Source organism: Equus asinus, chromosome 21 (assembly GCF_041296235.1).
Source record: "Equus asinus isolate D_3611 breed Donkey chromosome 21, EquAss-T2T_v2, whole genome shotgun sequence".
In the NCBI taxonomy this organism is placed as follows: Eukaryota; Metazoa; Chordata; class Mammalia; order Perissodactyla; family Equidae; genus Equus; species Equus asinus.
This window is the reverse complement of record NC_091810.1, coordinates 52,341,039-52,363,474: the sequence shown is the minus strand read 5'-3', so window position 1 is coordinate 52,363,474 and position 22,436 is coordinate 52,341,039. Positions and strand designations below refer to the sequence as shown.

The following is a 22,436-nucleotide window of genomic DNA, read 5'->3' as shown; positions in this document are numbered from 1 at the left end:
GGTCCTCACACTCCATCCTATTAAGAAACCAATTATGGCACTGGGCTGAGACAGGCCATCCTCAAGCCTTGGCCTCAAGCACGGCCACGGTGACAACAGTGTAAACATCCTGGTACACAGCACCTTATAGCTAGAGCTACACATCTTCCTACTGCTGACTCAAGGAAATGAGGCCACAGTATGAAGGTGTTTTAAAAAATAAAAAGGCGTGAAACCTCCTGAACGACAGAGACTGTAAGACATTCCTCCACGTGAGTTTTGTGAGTTTAGGGTATAGTCAGAATGCCTGGAAATGAAGGTAGGCAGCAGCCTGACTTACTGGCTTTGTAAAAACCAGCACGGCACGTCTATAGATGCTAGATCATGATAGATACCCAGCAGAGAATCTTGATGACGTCGAGATACTTTTTCCACTGATGAGTGAGGTGAGAACAAAGCGTTCAGTGGCGGTAACTGGGAAACTCAGGCAGCCGAGGACAGCTGAGCAAGGCATCGTGAAGTGAAGCGTGTCAGTCATACAAACACACCCACATACAGGGCCCGTGGACTCTACTAAGAACCTCACATAACAGCCCTTGTCTGTAAGCTCCCAATACAGGGGCTTGTCCTTATTAGCAAAATGGCCATTCTAACAGCATTTAGAACATTAAAACTTGTTTTAATGGCAAACGTTTGAGGTTACATTTTTAATAAGGGCTATTAACTGAATTGATTATATGTATAAAGGGAGCTATTTACTTTTTAAAATATTTTTAAACACCCTCCAGGGAAGGGAACAACAGTTCCTTTGCACTGCAAATGAAAATGCTGCACAGCTTTTTGATTTTTCATTTTTTGAGATCACGGGTCTGCTTTCATTACCTAATTTCTTAACTTTTTTAGCATCTAATCAGAACTCACATGCACTACACTGAGAAGTGATACAACAGCAGCAAAGAACAGGAAGTCTGCAAGGTACACGAGAGCTGATTCTGCTCTAAACCAAGCCACTGTGCCAGCAGCCTGACGCCAAGCTGCACCCTGGTTCTGATCCTGTCCATCGCGGTGAAACACATGCAGTCCAGGGGAAGCCCATTCTGAACCTCCAGGCGTGGCTGATTAGAGCCTTCAACTGTGTTAGTCCAAATGGCTGCCCCTCACCCCACATGGCCTGAGGGGCCCAGCAATGCTTCCTATCCATTAACTTTCACCTTCTGGCTTGTCAGCCTGGATGTCACTTGATCATTAAAGTTAACCCAAGTATCCAGCAGCCCACTGGCCTAGTGACATTCTGAGCCATTCTACCCAATAATGCTCCAGAGAGCAGAGTCTTCAACAGAGATGAGACAATCAGACCCTGCGGGACGTGGAGCCCATGCCAGTCACCAACAGCGTTTGTGCAAGCAAGGAATGCTTCTTGCTTCTGGAAGTCAGTTTCCCTGGCCTCGGATTGTCTCAGGGTCTGTGCATTATGAGAAAAGGAGAGGAAACTAGCCAAGAAGTAAACTTAAGCATTTTGTAACCCTGGGGAATGAGGATTAAACTAAATTTAATTGCAGACGTCAGCAGTCCAAAGTCATAAAGTCAAAGGCTTTAGTTACTCTGAGCGGAAGACAGGAGAGTGACACTGAGAACTCCTTCCAGATTTATGCAGAGGAGGGTGACAAGGAGAACCCTCTCTGGATTTATGATGCACTAAAACAGTGCTCTACATCATGGACCTAAGGGTCCCCCCCCTCACAAGACCCGTCACACTACATGGACATTAAAGAAATTTGCAGAGCAAACTCTTCAGAGCCAGGATCTTTCCTCATTTTCTCAGATGTCAGAGAGCGCAGCTGGTGGAAAATGCTCGGCCCTCAATGTCATTCTCTATAAGAAGAAACCCATCCGGCTCTAGCTGGCACAGTCCGGAAAGAGATCCTCCCAGAGCACCTGACTCTATGGCCTCTGTGGGAGGCCAGCCAAGGAGCATGTCTGCTGGCTTTAAAGTGCCTTTAAACTTACTGACGAGATACTGAAAAGAAAGATAAAATGATGAAACCCTTTAGGCCTCCTATCCCAAATCTAGGGGTTTACTTGCTCCCTAATGTGCAAAATTCTTCACTCCTGTATGGACTAGGCTGATAAGAGAGAGGGAGGAGATTCATCAGGGTGGAGGAGAGGGAGAGGGGGAGGAAAGGAGGAAGGAGGGGGGAAAGGGGAGGGAGGGAGGGAGAGGGGAGGGGAGGGAGGGAGAGGGGAGGGGAGGGAGGGAGAGGGGAGGGGAGGGAGGGAGGGGGAGGGGAGGGGAGGGAGGGGGAGGGAGGGAGGGAGAGGGGAGGGGAGGGAGGGAGAGAGAAAAAGACAGACAGACAGATGGTGTGTGTGTGTTTGTTGTTATTCTGGTATTCTGCTCTTGAGGGGTTCAGAACTGTGTATGGGAAGTTGCTTAGCACACCAGCATTTTAAGAAATGTCTCTTGAAATCCCAATCACTCTCTTCATTTCAAATCCAAGTTTCTTGGGCAAACTGTAAGGAAAGCAGCCTAGCAAACTCTAAGATTTTTACCAAAGAAACTGACCTTTTAAAAAAGGCAGAGGCATCCTGTGCACTACACCTCCGAGGGGCACCGTGAGCAGACCACAGTGTGAACAGCCCACCCTGTGGGTGACGTGTGGGTGGTGGTCTAATGCACAGAGTCAGGACTGAGCCATCCCTCGGCTCGGTGAACGCTCACTCAGGTGGCTTCCCTGAGCCAACAGTGGGCACTGAGTATAGTCAATCTGGATTTCTTTACTTCTTTACCACCCCTAAACTGCCACTTCCTCACCTGGCTGTCCGTGGCAAGGGTCTCTGCAAGAGCTGCTTAAGACAGGCGGGAGGAAGATGTGAGGTCCTTGCTCTGCTTACCTCCGAAATAGACTTGACGAATCGGATCCCGTCATTGGCTCCTTTCACCTTGGCTAGGCAGGCACAGAAGTAATCCCAGTAGTCCTTCTTGTTGCCCAGGAGGGTGGCCTTCTCTTTCTGATCGAACTGTGGGGGGAGAGGGACAGAGAGAGGAGGTCCAAACCACTACTGCTCATCCCATCATTTAAATGCTAAATAATAATGATAGCTTCTTAGTTGCCTGGCACTGGGCAAGGCCCTTTGTTGACATTATTTTTATTCATTGGCAATTGAAGGTGTTTTAATCCTCAATTTACAGATGAGGAAATGGAGGCTAGTGGAGGTTAAGTAACTGGCTCAAGGTCACACAACTAGTGAGATTCAGGAGTAACAGCCCCCCAATAGATTATCCCTTGAAGAATACTCTGTGCATAGAGTTGGGTGGAAGACCACCAAAGTTGCTACTAACATGATAAAGAAATATAAGTGAAAAGCCTTCAGGGCAACAAGAAGAGGGTTAACTATGTCTCAGCTTAGGGAAATGAGTTAGTGACATTTTATCCCAGTTACTCAACTTTCAATACTGTTTTAATATACGCATAATACATTTAAAAAATGTCAGCTATAAGTCATTTCAAATCCAAAACCAAAATGGGCTAATTGAAAAAAAAAAAAGGTCCATAAATATTTTCACAATGTAAAACAGAGCACCAGTTGAAAAGGCATGTGAAAGGCGAGTCCCTCAACACGCTGGGGGCATCTCCTCCAGCAGGCTCTCATCCTACCTGCTTTACTGGGATCTGAGGTTGCAGACTTACAGTGTTCAAAATGATATAGGTATGTCTTTCTATAACATAATATTTTATGGCATTTTTTTCTGATTATAGAAGTGAGATATGCATATGTTGTTAGGAAATCAGGATAAAACAAAAACAAAATTATAATGCCTAATACTACCACCCTAAAATAACTTCTATTAACATTTTGGTCCTATTGTAGTAACTTCTATTAACGTTTTGCCTATTGTAGTTGCCTGTACTTTTCCACATCTGCAGTGTTCTCTAGATCTAGCTTTTTTCAAAAACATTTTTAATTTATTTTTGAGGAAGATTAGCCCTGAGCTAACATCTGCTGCCAATACTCCTCTTTTTTGCTGAGGAAGATAGGCCCTGAGCTAACATCTCTGCCCATCTTCCTCTACTTTATATGTGGGACACCTGCCACAGCATGGCTTGATAAACAGTGTGTAGTTCCGCGCCCAGGATTCGAACAAGTGAACCCCAGGCCACCGAAGCAGAGCACGCGAACTTAACCACTGCACCACAGGCTGGTCCCAGATCTGTGCTTCTTGAACCAAGCAGACATAAGCATTACACTGTGAGTGTGTTAAAAGAAAACTTCCTGAGTTGACCTCAGAGATCCTGATTCAGCAGGTCAGGTGGGAAGCAAGAATATGTTTCTCACCTGCTCCCAGATGATGTTGATACTGCTGGTCTATGGACCACACTTTGAGCAGAAAGCTCTAAAACGGGAGCCTCTGGATAATCATCAGAGGTCTACACGCTCCTGGAAAATGTGTGATCGGGTGTGTACACATATGCACGTCTGCTTGGGGAGAGATCCCACAGCTTTCACCAGACTGGCAAAGGGTATGTGACTGCCCCACAGTTAAGATCCCTGCTATACAGTGACCTTGTGACCTGCCCTAAGGTGACTAACTCTCCAAAGAATGTTCTCGATTGCCAAAACTATCCTAAGAGGCAACGTTCTGATTCCCCAGAGGATTGCACTTGGAGGCTTCGGCTCTCGCAGGGCACTGCTCCGACTTCAGTCTAACCAGGAGGGCTTCATGGCTCCACCGAGGTTTCTGAACCACATCCTGCATGCTGACAAGTCACCCAAGAGGGAAACGAGACAACAGAGCAGAAATCAACACAGTACAGGAGTCACTTACTTGAAGGAGATACTCAAGTTTATAAGAAAACTTATGCAAGCTGGTGCTGTCATCTGTGATGGGTTCCCCTGCTTCCTTAAATTCTTGGCTTAGTTCTGTCACAGCATCTTTAAGACAACAAATAAGAACATGTAACCAGATGGAGACTGACATCAGGGAGAGAAGCAGAATAACCCCGAAAAGTATGAGGAGTAAGTGGTCAATGATGGCAAAGCCTCGGACATGTGAAGCGGTATGTGACATCCACGGGATGTAATTCCAGGTCAGAAGGCGTTAAGATGTCTTGAGAGCCCAAGGTACTTTACAATATCTCGCTAACTGAGCACAGTTCTTGGTCATCCCTGTAGGCCCCTGACATAGGCCTCATAATTTTCATGCAGTGTTTTGCCAACAAATGTTTGCTGTGTAGATGAATCATTCAGAACTCCCCTAATACTGACTTCCAGAAAGGTTTACTCTTTATTCTGGCAATGTTTCTTGTTGTTGTTTATTATAACCCTACCGTTCAGTATAGGTAAGGCCAGGCTGCAGGAAGACCCAGAATGTGCAAATAATAGTGATGATAATCCCAAGAATGACAACACAATATCTGCTTCTAACTGAGGGCCTAGGAGGGTCCAGGGCTTTGCCTGCCACCCTCATTTAATACGGCCCTGCAAGGCAAGCATTGCCTTATTTCAACAAATTGAAGATGTAATTGATTTTAAGATGATCCCAATTTCAGAGCTGTTCAAATGTGGAAAAAAATAAGTACCCCTTAGAACTGACGAAGGCTGGTATTACCATCCCCATTTTACAGACGAGGAACTCAGGAAAAGGTCAGAGTACTTGGCCAAAGATCATGGGGGGCAAACAGCAGAGCTGGAATGAGAACCTGTTTCCTCAAGGGCTTTCCGACTCCAGAGCCCACCTCTTAACTTCTAAGATAATGCATTTCCTGTGCAGAAAAGGAGAAAAACCACCTCTGACTCCCTCACAGCCCCTGCTGTGGGACAGAGGGACTGTCAGAAGCTGGGTAAAATGTCCCCAGCTGAGACGGTGGGGATGTGCTGGACAAAACTATCTCCTTCTCTGACGATTCTTAAAACGGAAGAGCCACCGGCCCTGCTGTCAAGTACCACAGTTAGAAAGCGGACCCGCCAAGGACTGAGGCTGAGCCCGGGCGGGCTAACATTTAATCAACACCGACCCCAGGCAAAGGTCAGCCAACGGCGAAGACAGATTCTTGGGACTGCTTCTTACAAGTGAGTGTTGTTGAGCTGCACCCTACTAGTGTCTACTGTGGCTGCACCGAGGGCCAGGGACCAGGACACATAGCCTCCCTCCTCCACCCCAGGCTGGGTAAACACTCACAACCTGGTCTGGAAACTCCTGAAAGTCTGAAAGGAGGAGCCTTTGGACATGAAATATGAAATTTTCAGCTCTGATCTCTGATACTCAAAATGTATTAGTTATGAAAAATCTTAGCCTCACATGAATTATATATTTGCTTCTGCCATCAATCATGAGAAGTGGGTGTCATCATCAAACCTACGTCACACACAAAGAGAGCAACTGCACCTTGGAAGGGTGGAGGGACTTGGCCAACATCTTCTGGTTAAAAGGCAGAGCCAGGAGCTTAGGCAAAGCCTGCCTGACTCCAAAGCCCTCATACCTACTGTCACCAGGAGGATAAGGGGCTGCCCTGCAGAGGGGTGAAGGCTGCGCACCGCACAGGACGCCTCAGTTAAGGTGTTATGGTGGATGCTGTAGATCTGTCACAGGCTTACTGAGACAGGAGCCAACAGATGAAAAGAAAGGGTCTTGAGAAAGTGGCGCCTGTTAAGAGTTCCCATCAAAGTGCTCTGTGGGCTGGGTATAGGACACTGATTCGGCCTTGGGATGTCGGGGATGACCAGATGCAGCCAGTACATGGGGTGGAAAAAGGCAACTGAACAATTGCTAATGCCAGTCCCCTCCCTGGATCAGGAGCTCTACCTGAGGGTCCTCACTTCCTCTCTCTTCCCTCCCAGTAAGGACATCTGGGTCTCCGAGTTGTCCTTGAGAACCATAGACTAGACATTAGAGAAGACTGCCTACTTTGTGTAGAAACCTGATGGCCAGTGGCAAACTCAGATCTGTAGGGACTGTCATTTTACTTTCTCTGCCTCTGTGTGTGTGTATAGATTTAAAAAAAAAACCCATCTAACATTTTAGCTGGAAGCAGGCTGGTGTGGTTAAGAGCACAGACTCTGGCACCAGGTGTATGTACAAACCCAGGCTTTGCCTTACTGGCTGGGTGACCTTAGGCAAGTCACTTCACTTTTCTGAGCCTGTTTCCGCATCCGCAAAATGGGAATAATAATGGTTCCTACCTCAAAGGACCAAATGTGATGACACAATGAGTTATCATCCATAAGTCATGTAGGACAGTGCCTGGCACATGTGAGATGCCAAGTAATTGTTAGCCATTAGAGGCCCAAAGTACTATATAAACAGGAGATAAGCCTGAGAATGATTTTTATCTCACTGACTTTTGTCCTTCAGAATAAGGATGGTACTTTGGCTGCCACCAGCTTGATGGCCCTGGGCAGGAGAGACTGCAGTTGGTCACCACTCTGTGTGAGCTGTCAGGAACCTGGGCCTTCAGCCTTTCAGGAGAAGGTCACTGTGGTCTCTGCGACGTGGAGGAAGAGGTCAGCTTCAGACTGTGTTGCAGCAAATGTGCTAGAGCCCCAAAGAGGTTCACAAGACTGGCCCTGGACATCTTCGGGGGATGGAAAACTTGCCAAAATTCTGACCCCGGGACACCACCAGAAAGGCTGAACTCGGGCCCTGGACTCTGCAGCCAGGAGTGAGAGAGCAGTCTGTTCTCCTGAGTCTTCTCCTCTTCACACGCACCCTCCCCGCCTTGCCCTTCTCAGAGAGACGAGGCTCACAAGTCTTCTCTCTCAGTGGGCAACACTGAGCTCAGGAAGTCTGGACGACAGTAGGCCCAGAACTGGAGCGTGTTACAGGCAAAAGGCCATCCGCCCACCAGGCCCAGGTGGGACAGCAAAACAAGACAGACGGGAATCCCGTCTTCCTGCTCAGAGGGAGGGAGAACACTCCTCCCCAATTAAGCCAACTTCATCAGACCCCAGAGGCTCATGATTCAGCCAAAGACTTAATGGCTTAGCTTGAAAACACATATACACACAGCCGGATACCAGACCCAGACCCAGAAAGAGCTATTTGATTTCGTTTACAAAGAGGCTTTCCAGTTCCCTGAGGGGAGGCCCAGGCAAGCTCTCCCAGCTTTGCACAGAGTGGACATCTGAGCCCCAAATATTTCAGGATGATGTGTCCTGAGGGCTCTAATTACCCGCTGTGAACACAGATGAAAGGGCTGGATTTCAACTGGCCACAGCAAAAGCACAGCCACTGCTCCCTCTAAACCAAACTCAGCGCGCCCGCAGCCCAACAGTACCCTGCAGATCCCGGATGATCCTCTGGAGCTGGCTCTCCGCGCTGCTGGAAGCCATGGCGGCGGGCCTGGCTGTGCGCCTCCTGCCTGGGTCGGGTCAGCAGAGGTCAGACTCCATGGCGGCGCCTGCAGGGGGAAGGAGGAAGCAGTCACACACACGATGTAAGGACAGGAGTAGGGGAACGCTGCTCTGGGCACATAGTCACTCCATCTAGGCGTCTTCCCTCAAAGGGAAGGGCTTGACCTTTCTGTGTGGGCCTTGCTCTGTGGGCACTCTCTGCTTCTGACATACTTACACTCAGGCACAATGACCTGGTTTGGGGCTTAAAAACAAATAAGATCAACCAAACAGTTTGGCCTCTTCTTTCTGAGCTCCCCTCCTATTCTGCCCTCTTAGACAGGACTCCCTCACTTTCCATCTTTAAAAAGGCCTTCCAGGGGCTCCCCTCACCTCACCCCCATACCAAAGGCCAGAACTAGTCCAACCCCAATTAGATGGCCTGCCCAGCCTAAGGTGCCAGCTACCACCAGATCCCTGTCACCCCCAGGCCAGGCCCCAGGTCCTCCCCAGGCTTGCTTTCTCTGAGGAATGGCCAGAAACCTCTGGCCAGGCAGCCATGGGGGGGGCGACAGGCTGAGGACACATACCCTGAGGGCTCCTGGACCAAGGAAAGCCCAGCTTGCCTCGCAGGGGAAGCGGCTCCCTCATGGGGAGGTCTGCAGGCTCCAGCAGCCCAGAGTCGGGCTCAGCCCGGGTACGCAGATACTGCCTGGCTTGCCGTCAGTGGCCAGTCAAGGGACACGTCTCTATTTTAAGCTTGGTTACAGTCTTCTTGTGGCTGGTGAGTCCCGAGTTACCAGCCCCATTTGGGTGCTTGTTGAAATGATTTAAGGGCACAGTACTGGCGGAAGATCAACAAAGATGAGGAGATCTGAGTAGCATTGGAAAAAAGTCTGGACACGCACTTGGACACTCCTGCGTCCTTCTTTCAAAACCTCTAATTCTTCCCTTAAAAGTCTAACACAAAGTGGTAATGCTTGCTGGCAAAGGCAGATAGCAAGACTAGAGGTGGCCATAGTAGCAGCCAGCACTAAATGAGGGCCTACTGTGTGCTGGGCCCTGTTAGGTGCTTTACACATGTGATCATTTTAATTCTCACCATCACCCTAGTGGGGCAGATAACATACAAAGGAGAAACTGGCGACCAGAGAAGTCGTGTAACTTGTCTAAGGTCAGTAAGGAGAAGAACTGGGGTTTGAACCCTGGTCAGTCTGATTTCAAATCCTGTGGATTTACAGTTGGGCCACCATCACTACAGCAGACAACCAACCACCTCCCCTGGCTTCTAGGAAGCCCCCCGGACTCCAGTGTCTCCCAAATAACACGCTGCCACCCTGAGTGTTTCTAACACACGCTGGCCCTCACTCCCCCACCGCCATCTTCCCCTTACTGGTCCAGGAGTCAAGACAAGACCTAGGATAGAAATGGTCCCCAACCTCAAGCTCCTCCACGTATTTACATGTGCATTCCAGAGGAGGAGGGCCTGTCACACGGTGGACATGCCCAGGCCTACTTTTAACTTAACAAGTCAGTGCAGCTTGACTCAGTGAAAACAAGGCCGAAAGACGGCTTCTCCAGCCTAGGAGGAACAACACAGGCACACACCTATATCACACTCCCAGCAATTCAAGACAGGGAGCCCCAGAGAGCAGAGTCAGGGGATCCAGAGAGAACCATCCAAAGCTGCCCGACAAGTCCTGGCACCGCACCCATCATGCACACCAAACTGAGGGTGGGCCTGATTTACAAGAGGCCAGCCTGGCATCCCTGGACATCTCTCCAGGTCACCTGCTGAACACAGAGCCTGAGCAGGGACCAGCAAGGGCCCTAGAGAGAGCAGAGCCCAGGCTCAGCCAGACTTCTGCAGAGGCTCTGCTGCCCGTGCAGACACTTCACCCCTCCCTGCGAGGTGAAGACCAAGGATCATCACTGTCAATGCACAGCTGCCCCGGCACCACACCATACTCCGTCAAGGGCCTCCTAAGTGCAAGCTGGGGATACAGAGACACACAAGACAGAGTCCAGCCCTGGAGGAGCTCGGCTGTGCGCCAAGGAGACAGACAGATATCCAGCGATCCGGATACGGCAGAAGAGGTGATGCAGAGATATGGATAAAAAGTTACGAGTCGGCGGGGAAAAGGAATGAACCAAAGATACACCAACAAATGCTTTATGTGGAGTGAAAGCAGCCAGATGGAAAAGGCTACAGGCTACATACTTTACGATTCCATGTGCGTGATACTCTTTCAAAGGCAAAACGCTGGGGTGAAATCAGAACAGTGGTTTGCAGGGGCTGGGGGCGAGGGAGGGTTTGACTACAAGCGAGTATGCAGAAATTCCGGGGGGCAATTCTGTTCTGTGTCTTAATTATGGTGGTGGTTACATGCCTGTATAGATCTGAAAAACACACGTGCTAAAACTCACATACGGTACATTATACCTTACCGAAAAGAGCAGCATTGTGACGAATTTAGAAAGATGCACTGGGACCTGCGGAAAGGAAAACTAATTCTGCTTGGGGAAGGGAGAGTGTGGGAGACACTCTATGATGGCAACTGAGTTGGGCGAGGCCTGAAAAATGAAGAGGAAGTCATTCCAAGGAGGAAAGGTTGCCGGGGTGGAGGGTCTGGCAAACACAAAGGCTGTTTGTCTATCCACATCCCTCTTATGTGACTACGGTCAACAGAGAGCCTTGTAGCTTCTGGGAGAAATAATCTAGGAGGAAGATGACTGATACCCTATGAGTCCTCAAACGAAGCCCACTGGGTCCGTGTGTATACTTCAAACTGGGGTGAGAAGTGCAGGTGGAGAGGGCGGGGCCTGGGAAAGAAGCGGTGACAACAACAGATTCCGAGTTAACTCGTCCAGGCTCTGGCCACGACAACGCATGGACTACACCTCCAGCTGGATTTCCTAGAATCCACCCTCTCTGGAGCCTGGCAGGAGGGAAACAATGTCTGCATACCAAATGGCATCTTGGCAGATGAGCCTGGGCAGACTGAAATGCGCTCCTTCAAGTGTCCCTGTGTCAGCCCAAGCCCAGGAGGCCTTCTCTGCCTGACCCTGGGAGAGCGCTCCGCTGATGTCAAGTTTCCAGGTCACGCACGGGGTGAGCCATGCCCCGCTGCTGGTTACACAAGCTGATTTTCCAAAGAGCCTGTGTCATCATGAAGGTAATGAGCCCTAAGAAAGTAGCTGCTGGGCCTGCAGGTCACAGTGGCTCCCCCACCATGGCTGCGGGACGCCACCTCACAGGGTTTCAGGGAGTAAGTCAGAGCTTCCTTGGAAGAGCGTGGTCACCATAGGGATGCTGTTTTCATGGACTTGGAAAGGACTCAGCATTTTGCCCTCCCTCTTCCTCAGCCTGAGGTCATTATTAACCAACGAAAAACACAGAATGGAGCGCTCTCTCTCTCCACACCAATGGTCAACTTCCTTGTGTCTCCAGATAACCTTGCCCTTTGGTTGAAGGATGAGCTATTTTTTACTCACAACACTCCTGACACCAAATGTTTGGCCTTTTTTCCACACCAATAACCAGTTCTGACACCAACTGGTTGCCTTACAATTCAATTCAGTTTATTTTTTAAATTTTTATTTATTTATTTATTTTGCTAGGAAAGATTCGCCCTGAGCTAATATCTGTTGCCAATCTCCCTCTCTGTTTTTTTTTTCCCTTTTCCCTGCCCAAAGTCCCAGTACATGGTTGTATATTCTAGTTATGAGTCCTTTGAGTTTTTCTATGTGAGCCACCACCACAGCATGGCTACTGACAGATGAGTGGTGTGGTTCCAGGCCTGGAAGCAAACTGGGGCCACTGAAGCGGAGCGCACCACACTTTAACCACTAGGCCATCAGGGCTGGCTCTCAATTCAGTTTTGACACTAAGTATCTGGAGTCAGGGCAGACCCCACAGCTCAGTCCACAAGACAGCCCTGGCTTCAGAGGCTAGTGGCAAGTCCCTGGTTGCTACCTATACTTTTGATGAACCAGCTATGAATTGGAGCTTGCCAGATCCCTTCCTCAGCCGTTCCTACAACAGCCCACAAAACTTGGGGAAATACTTTACTAGTACCAGTTTATTTTAAAGGATATAATTCAAGAACAACCAGATGGAAGGGATGCCTAGAGTCTGTGGAGGTGGGGAAGTGTGTGGGAGCTTCCATGCCCTCAGACTTCCCACACTTTAGCACCTCAGTGTGTTCACCAACCCAGAAGTTCTCAGAACTCCATCTTCAGGGGTTTTTATGGAGGTTTCATTACATAGGCATTAAATCACTGGCCACAGGAGAGTAACTCCATCTTCAGCCCCTATTCTCTCCTCAGAGGTCTCGGGGTGTGGGGCCGAAAGTTCCAACCCCCTAATCACATAGTTGGTTCCTCTGGCAACCAGCCCCGATCCCAAAGCTATGTAGGGAACCACTAGGAGTCCTCTTATTAGCATAAACTCAGGCATGGTTGAAAGGGGTTGCTATGAATAACCAAAGATACACCTATCCCTCAGGAAATTCCAAGGGTTTTAGAAGCTCTGTGCCAGGAACCAGGGACAAAGACCAAATATATATTTCTCATTATGTCACAGGGATTGCAGACTTCTGGCATGAACCAGCCAGATCCTGACCTCTACAACCCGTTAGCAAACTGCTCTCCTAACTCAGGAGACACTCAGAGAGAGATTCTGTCTATACCACCATGGTTGCTTCAGCACAGGGGCAAGGACTCCAGCACTCCCATACCTCACAAGGCTGCCAAAGTCCCCTCCATGAACCCAGGGTCCTTGTTGGATGCCATGTAAAACCTCCATCACTATCTCTGGCAAGCTCTTTCAAATACCAGAGAAACTCATTTTATAAATCTTTGGGAACACTGGACTCTCTTGCCAACAACTCAAAATTCTGTTTAAGCTTATCCAGAATATCTGAAAACATCCAGCCTTCTGATAAAGAGGAAAAGGGGCTTAATGCAGTTAAAAAAATTCTTATTTATTATCTGGGACTCTTGCCTGAGCTCCCAGTCATGGCCTAGGTGTTACTTTAGAGGTAAAGGACCTTTCCTGACCTCCAAATTCCTCCTACACCTGCCCAGATACCCTAAATGCCTTAAACAATAGAGACAGCAGTTTAGTTCCAAATTAAGATACGAAGACACCAACTGACTCAAGTAAACTTAATTACACCATGGTGCAAATGACTAATGTTCACATGTTGCCCAGAAACTGGCTCTGGCAGGAGGAATACAGCGTCTGAGTAGCCACATGAAGAAAGAAGGATCAGATGGGGAGGAGGAAGTTTGGGATGTGGAAGACAACCTTGCCCTGCCCTCAGAATTTTTCATACTTGCTCCCAACACAAGCTAAGAACTGACCCAGAGAGGGCACCATAAAGTTGGGCTCCTCCCCCATGCCCCAACAAGGTGGAACATACCAGTCGTAAACTCCACCCTAACCAAGGGTGGTTCAGATCAGTCAAAAGCACAAAGCCTTTCTGGAAGAGTCCATTGCCTTGGCCTGTTCCAGCACACCCAATAGCATCTGTCTAGGGACCACCTATGGAATGGGGGGCGCTTGGCTGGTACCTGCAGCTGTGAAGGCCCGGAGGTCCTGCTGGCTCAGGCTGGAATGGTCGGTGGGCAGGCAGACTGCCCTCACCAGAGCTTCAGGAGGGTGCCTAGGAGAGTGCTCAGGAGTTTGTCACAGGCCACCTCATAGGCAGACATTTCAGCACACGTGAGCAAAGCCTCATTAGGGACCCAACCCCTTAGATCTACGATTAAAATGTTGACCAACGGCATGCCTGGGTCATCTTTTCCCAAACACTCCTTCGTGCTTAAAATCTTCTTTCTTTTAAGGGAATGGGGACTTGAGACTTTGCCATCACTTCTTGAATCTTCTCTGGGCTCCCTCCCTCCGTCCCACCAACAGTTACAGATTTCTTGGTCACTCCACTGGAACACACACAAAGCTGGCCCCAATTCCAACCCACTGCCCCAGGAGAGCAGCGTCAAGAGGGACCTGTGGATGTGAGGTGCTGCGTCTGGGCCTGGGGAAGCTGACTGTCCTTTTTAGGAAGGTGGGCAGTTACTCCTGAGAGGAGCCACACATCCGGACTTGGGGCTGCAGTTCCGAGGTTCTGCCATTGGAAAGCCCAGAGAAAACATCCAAGAGGTGACGAAAGCGCTTCTGAAAATCTGGGCACTCTCTGGAACAGCTGCACAAACAATTGAGAACTCAACTGGTGCATCTACTCCTGCCCCAAACAACATAAACTCCACGCGGGTGGGGAAAATTGCAGAGCTCCAAAATAATCAGTCTAGTCAATGATGCACTACGAACTGGATCGCTGATAGAATATGCTGCAGCCATTAAACATGGCCATGAGGAAGACAACATGTAACTAGCACGTGTTAACAAACTGCCTGCCAGGCAAGAGCACCACTATTAGGAGGCAGGCCTGATTCAGGAGCTGAGGCTACAGCTGTGAACTAGGCCTGTGGGGGCCCTGGCCTTCAAGGAACTCACCCTCCAGGGGGGAGAAATAGACAGCATCACTCTAACAAGCTTATAAACAAGAGAGATCACTTGAGGACCGAGAAGCACTTGAATGAAAACAGGTGAACACACGAGGCACCAAACTGCGCTCTGTTCATGATTCTAAGCCCCCACCACAGACAGGCTCTCCTTTCTTCCACTTGTGTGGCTGATCACCAGTGCAGTAATTTCTTGTTTAATCTGTCTTTCCCACTTCTCTTTGCTGTTCATTATTTCCCCAGGAGCTGGCGTAGTATTGGCACAGAGAGGGCCCTTAATACATTACTCGTTGAATGAATGAATGAGACAAACCAAGCACATAGAGTCTTGCTCCACAAACCAAGCTAAACTTTAGGCATAGAAATGTACCAACGTGTAAATAATAATTATCCTTCAATAGTGGGAAACATGGGCAAATTTTCAAAAAAGTCTATTTCTTTGATTTTTCAATTTTCCTTTATTGAGCATAAATTACTGTTATGCTGACTCAAATAATGTATTTAAGATCAAGTTGTAATTGAGGACATTATATCATCATCACTGCAGAAATATCATGGAGTTACTATTCGGAGAGTAAGTGGAATAATCCATCATAGATTGGATGGATTAAGGGTGTCTACAGAAGAAAGTGTGCACCACAGCTCCAACCCCCAGGCAGCCTTACCCAGAAGCGTACTCTGCTCCATTCAGGGCAACCTAACCTCTGCCGCTACCACCATCTCCCCACTCACCCAACCTCCCCCAGGCCCTTTCCTCTCTCCATTCCTGGAAGTTTGGATCTGGAACCATCAAACAGGAAAACCGCAAGGGTGGGGAGGCACTGATGGATCTGAGTTCTGCTGTCCTCCCTGGGCTTAAGAGCAGCAACCTGGGTTCAGATGGGGCAGAGGGTGGGGCTATGCTGCAGACAGAAGCGGCAAACGAGACCCAGGATGGCTATGAGCTGGAGTTGGGGCAATGGGTAAGATAACTGTCTTCTCTTTTATCAATTGTAGCTGAGCCCTGCCAATTTGGACTCTACTCAGATTCTGGAATCAGAGTAGTCATGTGAAATTTCCAATGCCTATCAGGCAACAAATAACGCGATAAAGATCATGCCATGATTGAGTGAGACCTATGGCATGTTTGGCTCACCAAAATATTTTCAGGCAATTTTAGCAAATCTATCTGTCCTGGGGAAGTTATTTGACCTCCACCTACCTTGTCTGGTTTATTTTTTAGGTGCAATGTGGGGAGGTTACCCTTTATCTCAACAGCTAACTGTGTCTGAGGCTTCTATGTGCCCCCATGCTGCTCTTGACCAAGGCTGCAGATGCCCTGGAAAAAGCACTGGGGCTACAGGTTCAGCTTGAGGAAATGCCTTCGACCTCCATGCTAAACCACCTCTTCTGGCTCAGTCGTCCATCCCAGACCTCTTACAGGGATCCTCTCTCGGCCCAGCCCTCTGCACACTAACGGCTTGCTTAGACTGCTTTTTCACTTCAGGTTTTTCTTCTGGATTCCAAGGGTTCCCCTAACTAGGTTTTCTGCCCCAGGCACAGGGTGCAGTACCCCAGGTTCCTGAGGTGGTTGGCCAGAGCCACCCTTGGGCCCCGGAACCAGCCACAGGGCCACAGTACTACAACCAGACCTCAGATTCTCCTTACATCTGTCCTTGGAAGCACAGTGATATACATAGCCTCATCCCTGAAAACAGGATCTGCCCAACTAGAAATAGGTGCTTGGTGTTTTTCACATGCCACAGAGACCTGTGTGAACGGGAAGGACCATCGGTGCTCACTAAACCATCAGGCTGACTGGCTCCAGTGTGAGGAAGAGGGGAAAAACGCCTCCTGCCCAACTGAGCAGGGCTCTGCCATCTCACCTTCTAAAAGCCACGGAGCACAGGTGCTCTGAGGCTGAAGGTCTTATTGTGGGGACAGCACAGTGACACATGCAAAAACAGCAAGCACAGAGACCCATGGAAACATTTCAGTACCCACCCTACCGATTTATTTAGTTGTTCAAACAGAGGCTCTTATGCCAATCAACAGCTTAAAAAAAAAAAAAAAAAAACTGGCATTGAGATCACAAATAGGAAATACTGTTTATCTTTTGAGCAGGACAATGACATTCCAGCCAGTAGGTGAGCAGATGTTGCCAAGGCCAAACTCGGCTCATCTCTGCTCACAGGCGGCCTCCGGTGGGTTACAGGCCACCATTAATGAACCTTACCTGCTCTGTTGCCTGGGGCTGCTCCAACGAATGTGGCTCCAAACTCTGTGTTCCTATCAGTGATTTTCACCATGAGACCACAGCTAGACAACACACTTCCTCTGCCTCAGGTTTAAAGATATTCTAGTCTTGAGTCACCAAAATTGTCCTTGGAATTATCAGAAAACACAGGTTACACACCAGCCAAGCCTCTCTCCTAAAGGGAAGAGGGGGGCTGCCTATTCTATTGAGTGCCTATTCTGTGTCCTTGCAGGCAGCAGCTCATGGCCTCGGTAACCAACATGGGTCAAAGCTACCAGCTGCTCTGATCTTGTTCTGTTCTGGGTGGTTCCTCTCATCACAAACATCTGTGGGGTCATCCAGCCATGAAAGGACCAGGCTAAAAGCATGGCTCCTGAATCCATGCGGGTGCCCCAAACCAGCCGCAAGGAGCAAAGACCATCTAAGAAGCAGTCAGAAGATCGACTCCAATGTGATTCCAAAAATAATTGAAGTAAAACATTAGTTGCAGAATCTAACAGGTGGGGATATGTTCACTATACAATTCTTTCAATGATTCTGCATATTTAACTATTTTCCTAACAAAATGTTGAAAACAGTTTAAAAACTAAATGAAGCACTACCCAAAGATGAACACTTTTAATAGAAGCAGAAAATCTGTTTCCTAAATCAAAAGCTTTTTCAGATCCTTTTAATCAAAGACAGCTACGCCCCACCACTGAGACAATTCACTCTGATTTCCAGGGTGAAGATAACAACGGCTCACAACTGGTACAGGGTGTTCAATAATTTATGGACAGTGGTTGTCACAGAATGGAGGGTCAAGTGGAGCCCACTCAACATGGGCCCACTTCAGAAGGTGGGAGCCACTGAAAGCAGAAGCTCTCAGAAAGCAGAAAACCTCAGTGTGACAGCTCTTCCCTGGCTGCAACAGCCCACAGCCCCACGAGGCAGCTGGTAGGGGAGTTAAGCTTGCTACAGAGGACACCACAGGGCTCTCAGCAGCAGGAGGGCAGCGAGCAGATTAAGGCCTGATCCTCTGCCCTCAAAGAGCCCCTGACCCATTTCTCTGCCGGCAAAGGAAACTGCTGTGGTAAGACAAGCGGAGGGGCAGAGGGCTTGTGGCCAAAACAGACAGTTTCAAAAAGTACTCTATTTTTTTCTGGAGGGGGCAGCCAATGGGAACTGTGAAGACAGATAAGAGGCATCAGAGAACAGGTGGATTAACAGGGAGACATGTGGTTAATGTGTCAACCACACGTGCTTTTCTTACATAAAAAATAAAATTCGGCCCTCTCCTTGTATCCCCTAGCCTAGGTTCCGAACAGCGTGGACTCTAGCCCAAGTCCAGTGCGGCCACACTAGAGATAATCCACAAATCCACAGGTGTTTCAGGAAAGATCACCTGGAGGCTATCTCAAGACCCTGAACCTGGGCACAAGGGGCACTAGGTACAGAGAATGGCCGTGACCTGAGAACGGCCCGGGAAGAAAAACCGTCCCCTTATGGGAGGGGAGGAAAGAGAGAGGCATCAGTGGACTCTCGCCAAGTGAAGGTCTGGGCTGTCCCGGCCCAGCTGAGCCAGGAATTACGCTTCGTAAGGTCAGCGGCCTCTCGGACAATTCAAGCAGAAACTCAGGGACTTGTCCTCCTGAGCCCAAATAGTCCCAGACTTGTTCTGAGAGCCCGACATGATGGGCTCCTTTGCGGCCCCTCGGCCGTCGGGGGTCTTGGAACTGGTGTTTGGGGGTCTGTCTTTCTAACTGATCGCCAGAGGCAGCCTGGGTTCCAAGGTCAGCTTCACCGGCCCGACGCGCTTCCCGGGCCCACTGGGCAAGGGCCAGGAGCTCGGGCGGGGTCTTTGGGAGACCCGGGATGGGCGGGGACTGAAACGGCAACAGGTGACGAGCCGCGCCCGGAGGGAAGTTCTCTGCTCCGGGGCCACAGCGACAGAGACACCCCCAAAGCCTGGCCGGCTCCCCAGCGGCACTTACGCGCTTGTGGATCCACGTCTGGGCTGAACCGAAACTTTCTGGGGCCAAGCGGAAGAGTAGTGGAGTGCGGCGTGGGCGGCCATGACACGCAGCCCCACCGCAGGCAGACGCGGACTACAACTCCCGGCACGCTCCACGAGGCCGAGGCCTACAACTCCCATCAGACCCCACAGGCAGATGGGCACCGACAAAGACACCCGGCAAGTTAGCGTGTCCCGCAGAGCTGAGGTTTACAACTGCGCCCGGTTATGCCCGGGAGCCGGCCCTAGGTTAACCCTTGCCGTCCAGGCGGGCATGGGTCAACAGATCATCGCTCTGCGATCTCGAGAGCGGCACTGTCCATGTGTGGTTTTTGAGAACTTGAAATGTGTCTAGTTTGAGTTGATTGTGCGTGTGCTGTAACGGAAAAATACACCTGAATTCCAAAGACTTGGTATGAAAAAAGAATGTAAAATAGCTCATTAATATTTTTACGATGATTATATATTGAAATAATATTTTTGATATATTGGACTACATAAGAAACATTATATATCTCTGGGCCTAATGTCCCATCTGTTGATCCCCGTCACGTTTTAACAGAGGGACCTACTTAAAATCAGTGCTCAAAACTAAAAACCCACTTTCAGCTCAATTTCTAAGTTGTATTTTCTGTTTATCAGTTGCAAAGCACTCTGAGGCTGGACTCAATAGAACAAAATGTATTCATTAATAATGTCTACCATGGCACAAGAAAAGCAAGAGTACAGGAAGTATTGCAGCCTGTGACTATGCTCCATTCCTTACCTCTGGCGGCAGCATCCTTTACACTCTGCCCTTGTTCCCACAATTTAAGCCAGAAACACCTTTCTACCTCACAGGACTTAGCTAGTGGTGTCCAGTCAGGAGCCATGACCCCAACATTACAAATGGAGAACGAGGGTAGTTGTCTGGGTAAAATAACACAAGAAAGGAAATAGATTTCTAGTTAAGTTTAGACTATGGCATCTCATTAGCTATCTGTTATGGTTTAGGTGTAGATAAGACAGTGAACCAGATGGATGGAATAGTCAGTTTGCAGGGTTGGGAAGAAGTGGTTTCCATCTTCCTGTTAAAAACTATGAAAGGAAAAGGGAAGAGGGGGAAGGAGACGGCAATGGGAAATCATTGCTCCAACCACACTCTCAACAGTTTTATGGAATATTAAGGATGGCAGAGATTTTAATCTGGTCCAACACGCTTGTCTGAAACTGGGGCCCAAAAGGAATTTGGAGAGAAGAGGAAGGCAAACCTAACGCTGATTGAGGACCTATGATATGCCAGACCCTAACCAAAAAAACCATACAATATTATATTTAAAACTCACAGCAACTCTGAGATGTAGGTAGGGTTAATTATCCCTACTTTATAGTTGAGCAGAATGAGGCTCAGAGAAGTTAAGTAATTGTCCAAGTTCACATGGCTGGTACACGGTAGAGGGAGAGTAGGACCGGGGACTCTTGAGGAGTCCTCTGTCCACCCAAGACACGGTCACAGGGAAGGAAGTTTAAAAATCACTACTATTTAGCAGTTTAACCTGGATTTTCTTTGTAGACAAAGCTGAGTATGTCAAACTATACTAGTCCAAACCAACAAACTCAGCATATTCTTGTGTTCTGATGTGAATACACATTAGGTAAAGAGATCAGATTTTAAATCACCAAAATCCTGCTTCTCTTTCTCCTTACAATCTTCATAAGCAGCAGGAGAGGAGTATGTTCCTCACAGGAACCTGACCATGCCCACAGCCCCACTGAGGCTCTCAGTGAAATTGTCCCCATTCTTCTGGGGTTTTGTATGTGCCAGGCACCAAGTTAAGTGTGTCCCACACATGGTTTAATTTTATCCTCATATCAGCCTCATGACACATAATCATCCTCATTAAGCAGATGAGAAAACTGAGATTTAGGGAGGTTAAGTCCGTCACCCAGGATCAAGAGCTAATAATGGTAGAGACAGATTTTTCAGCCCAGTTCTATCTGATTACAGAATTTAAGCCCTTATACGCTGTATTGGCAGCTCCTCATGTGAGGCAGCCATGTTCTCTACCCAGGAACCCACCATCTTGGTCTCTAACTCAGCAGGCCAGGAGTGGATGCCATACATGCCAGTGGTCTGATGTGGCAGCTCAGCTCAAGAGAGGCAGCCTCTTCTTGATCATCACTAGTCAAATCAGTCTTATCTTCTGGAAAACTTGAGTGTAAGACCCACAGAAGGAGTCAAAGTTGATTGCAGAATCAGCAGCGTCAGATTCATTGAGTTCTCCTTCCCTAAAGAACACTGCATTTCAGTAATCGCCCGTGGATGATGCAGAAGAACCTGGACTTCAGTGCTTGGTTTGAATTTTGACATGTAAATTTCCAGATTTTTTTCTCCATTACTGTGCTATTGACTTTTCTCCTCAACACACTCCCCCAACTGAAAACGTCTGAGTACTTAAAATAAGCACTTGATGATATGGATTTGGACTTTTCCAGTTTTGAATTATAATCACAGAAAATAGTATTTCCCACGGAATAAGGTAACCAAACTTCCTGATTCACCCAGGAGAGCCCTGTTATCCCAGCATGAATATAAAGAGCACCCCCTTTCACTATCCGTGGTGTCCCAATTTGGTGATAACTTATGTAGCCACCCCCTTCATAAGACAGTTTCCTGGGATGCTCAAGGGTGTTTCATGAAACACATAGGGCTCTGTGGTCGAATACATTTTGAAAATACAGGGTAAAACACAGACAAAGTCCTATACTACAGGACTTCTGGGAGCCTCTTAATATTTAAAACTGAGCGCCTGGCAGAAGCCTAGGAAGGAATTGCAGCTGGAGATCTGTCATTTCACAGTTGTGAGCAGATCATCAATCTTGTAAGGGATAGGTACTCCAATTCACCTTTGGGCAAAATGTTTCCTTTTTTGGGAAAAACCGTGTAAACATGCCTTTTAGTGTCCCTCTCACCCCACCCCCTACCCGCATTTTAGACTTACAGACTAACAGAGTTGTTTGGTAATGCAAAAGTTGTACTTGGTCAAATCACAGCTATTCATTCATTCATTCAATGAATAGTTATTGAGCTATTACTACACGCCAGGTTCTAGCTCAGGGGTCAACAAAATTTTTCTATAAAAGGCCAACAGTAATTATTTTAGACATTATGAGCTATACAGTCTCAGTTACAACAGCTCAACTCTGCCATTATGGTGCAAAAGCAGCCATAGCCAATACAAAATAAATGGGCATAGCTGTGTTCCAATAAAACTTTATTTGCAAAAACAAGCAGTAGTCCAGATGTAACCTGCTGGGAGGTAGTTTCCTGATCACTGGTCTAGATGGCTGGACTTCAGCAATGTAGAAAATAGACAGAAATCTCTGCTCTCA

The 22,436-nt window shown here is 48.3% G+C and overlaps 1 protein-coding gene across 2 annotated transcripts in view; it reads right to left on the bottom strand.

Annotated features, from left to right (window-relative positions):
• Positions 1–19,182, bottom strand: part of FYCO1 (FYVE and coiled-coil domain autophagy adaptor 1) — an 83,908-nt gene extending 64,726 nt beyond the window's left edge. The window contains exons 1-4 of one of the 2 annotated variants that reach the window (XM_014852424.3): positions 19,045–19,182; positions 8,253–8,375; positions 4,805–4,911; positions 2,872–2,997 (exon numbers count right to left, since the gene is read on the bottom strand). In XM_014852424.3, coding sequence (XP_014707910.1) covers positions 2,872–2,997; positions 4,805–4,911; positions 8,253–8,307 — 288 coding nt within the window. In that variant the 5' untranslated portion in view covers positions 8,308–8,375; positions 19,045–19,182. Of the gene's footprint in view, positions 1–2,871; positions 2,998–4,804; positions 4,912–8,252; positions 8,376–8,897; positions 9,038–19,044 lie in introns of those variants that run through there. The other variant, XM_014852425.3, reaches the window with a different exon arrangement.
• Between the last annotated feature and the right edge of the window lie 3,254 nt (positions 19,183–22,436).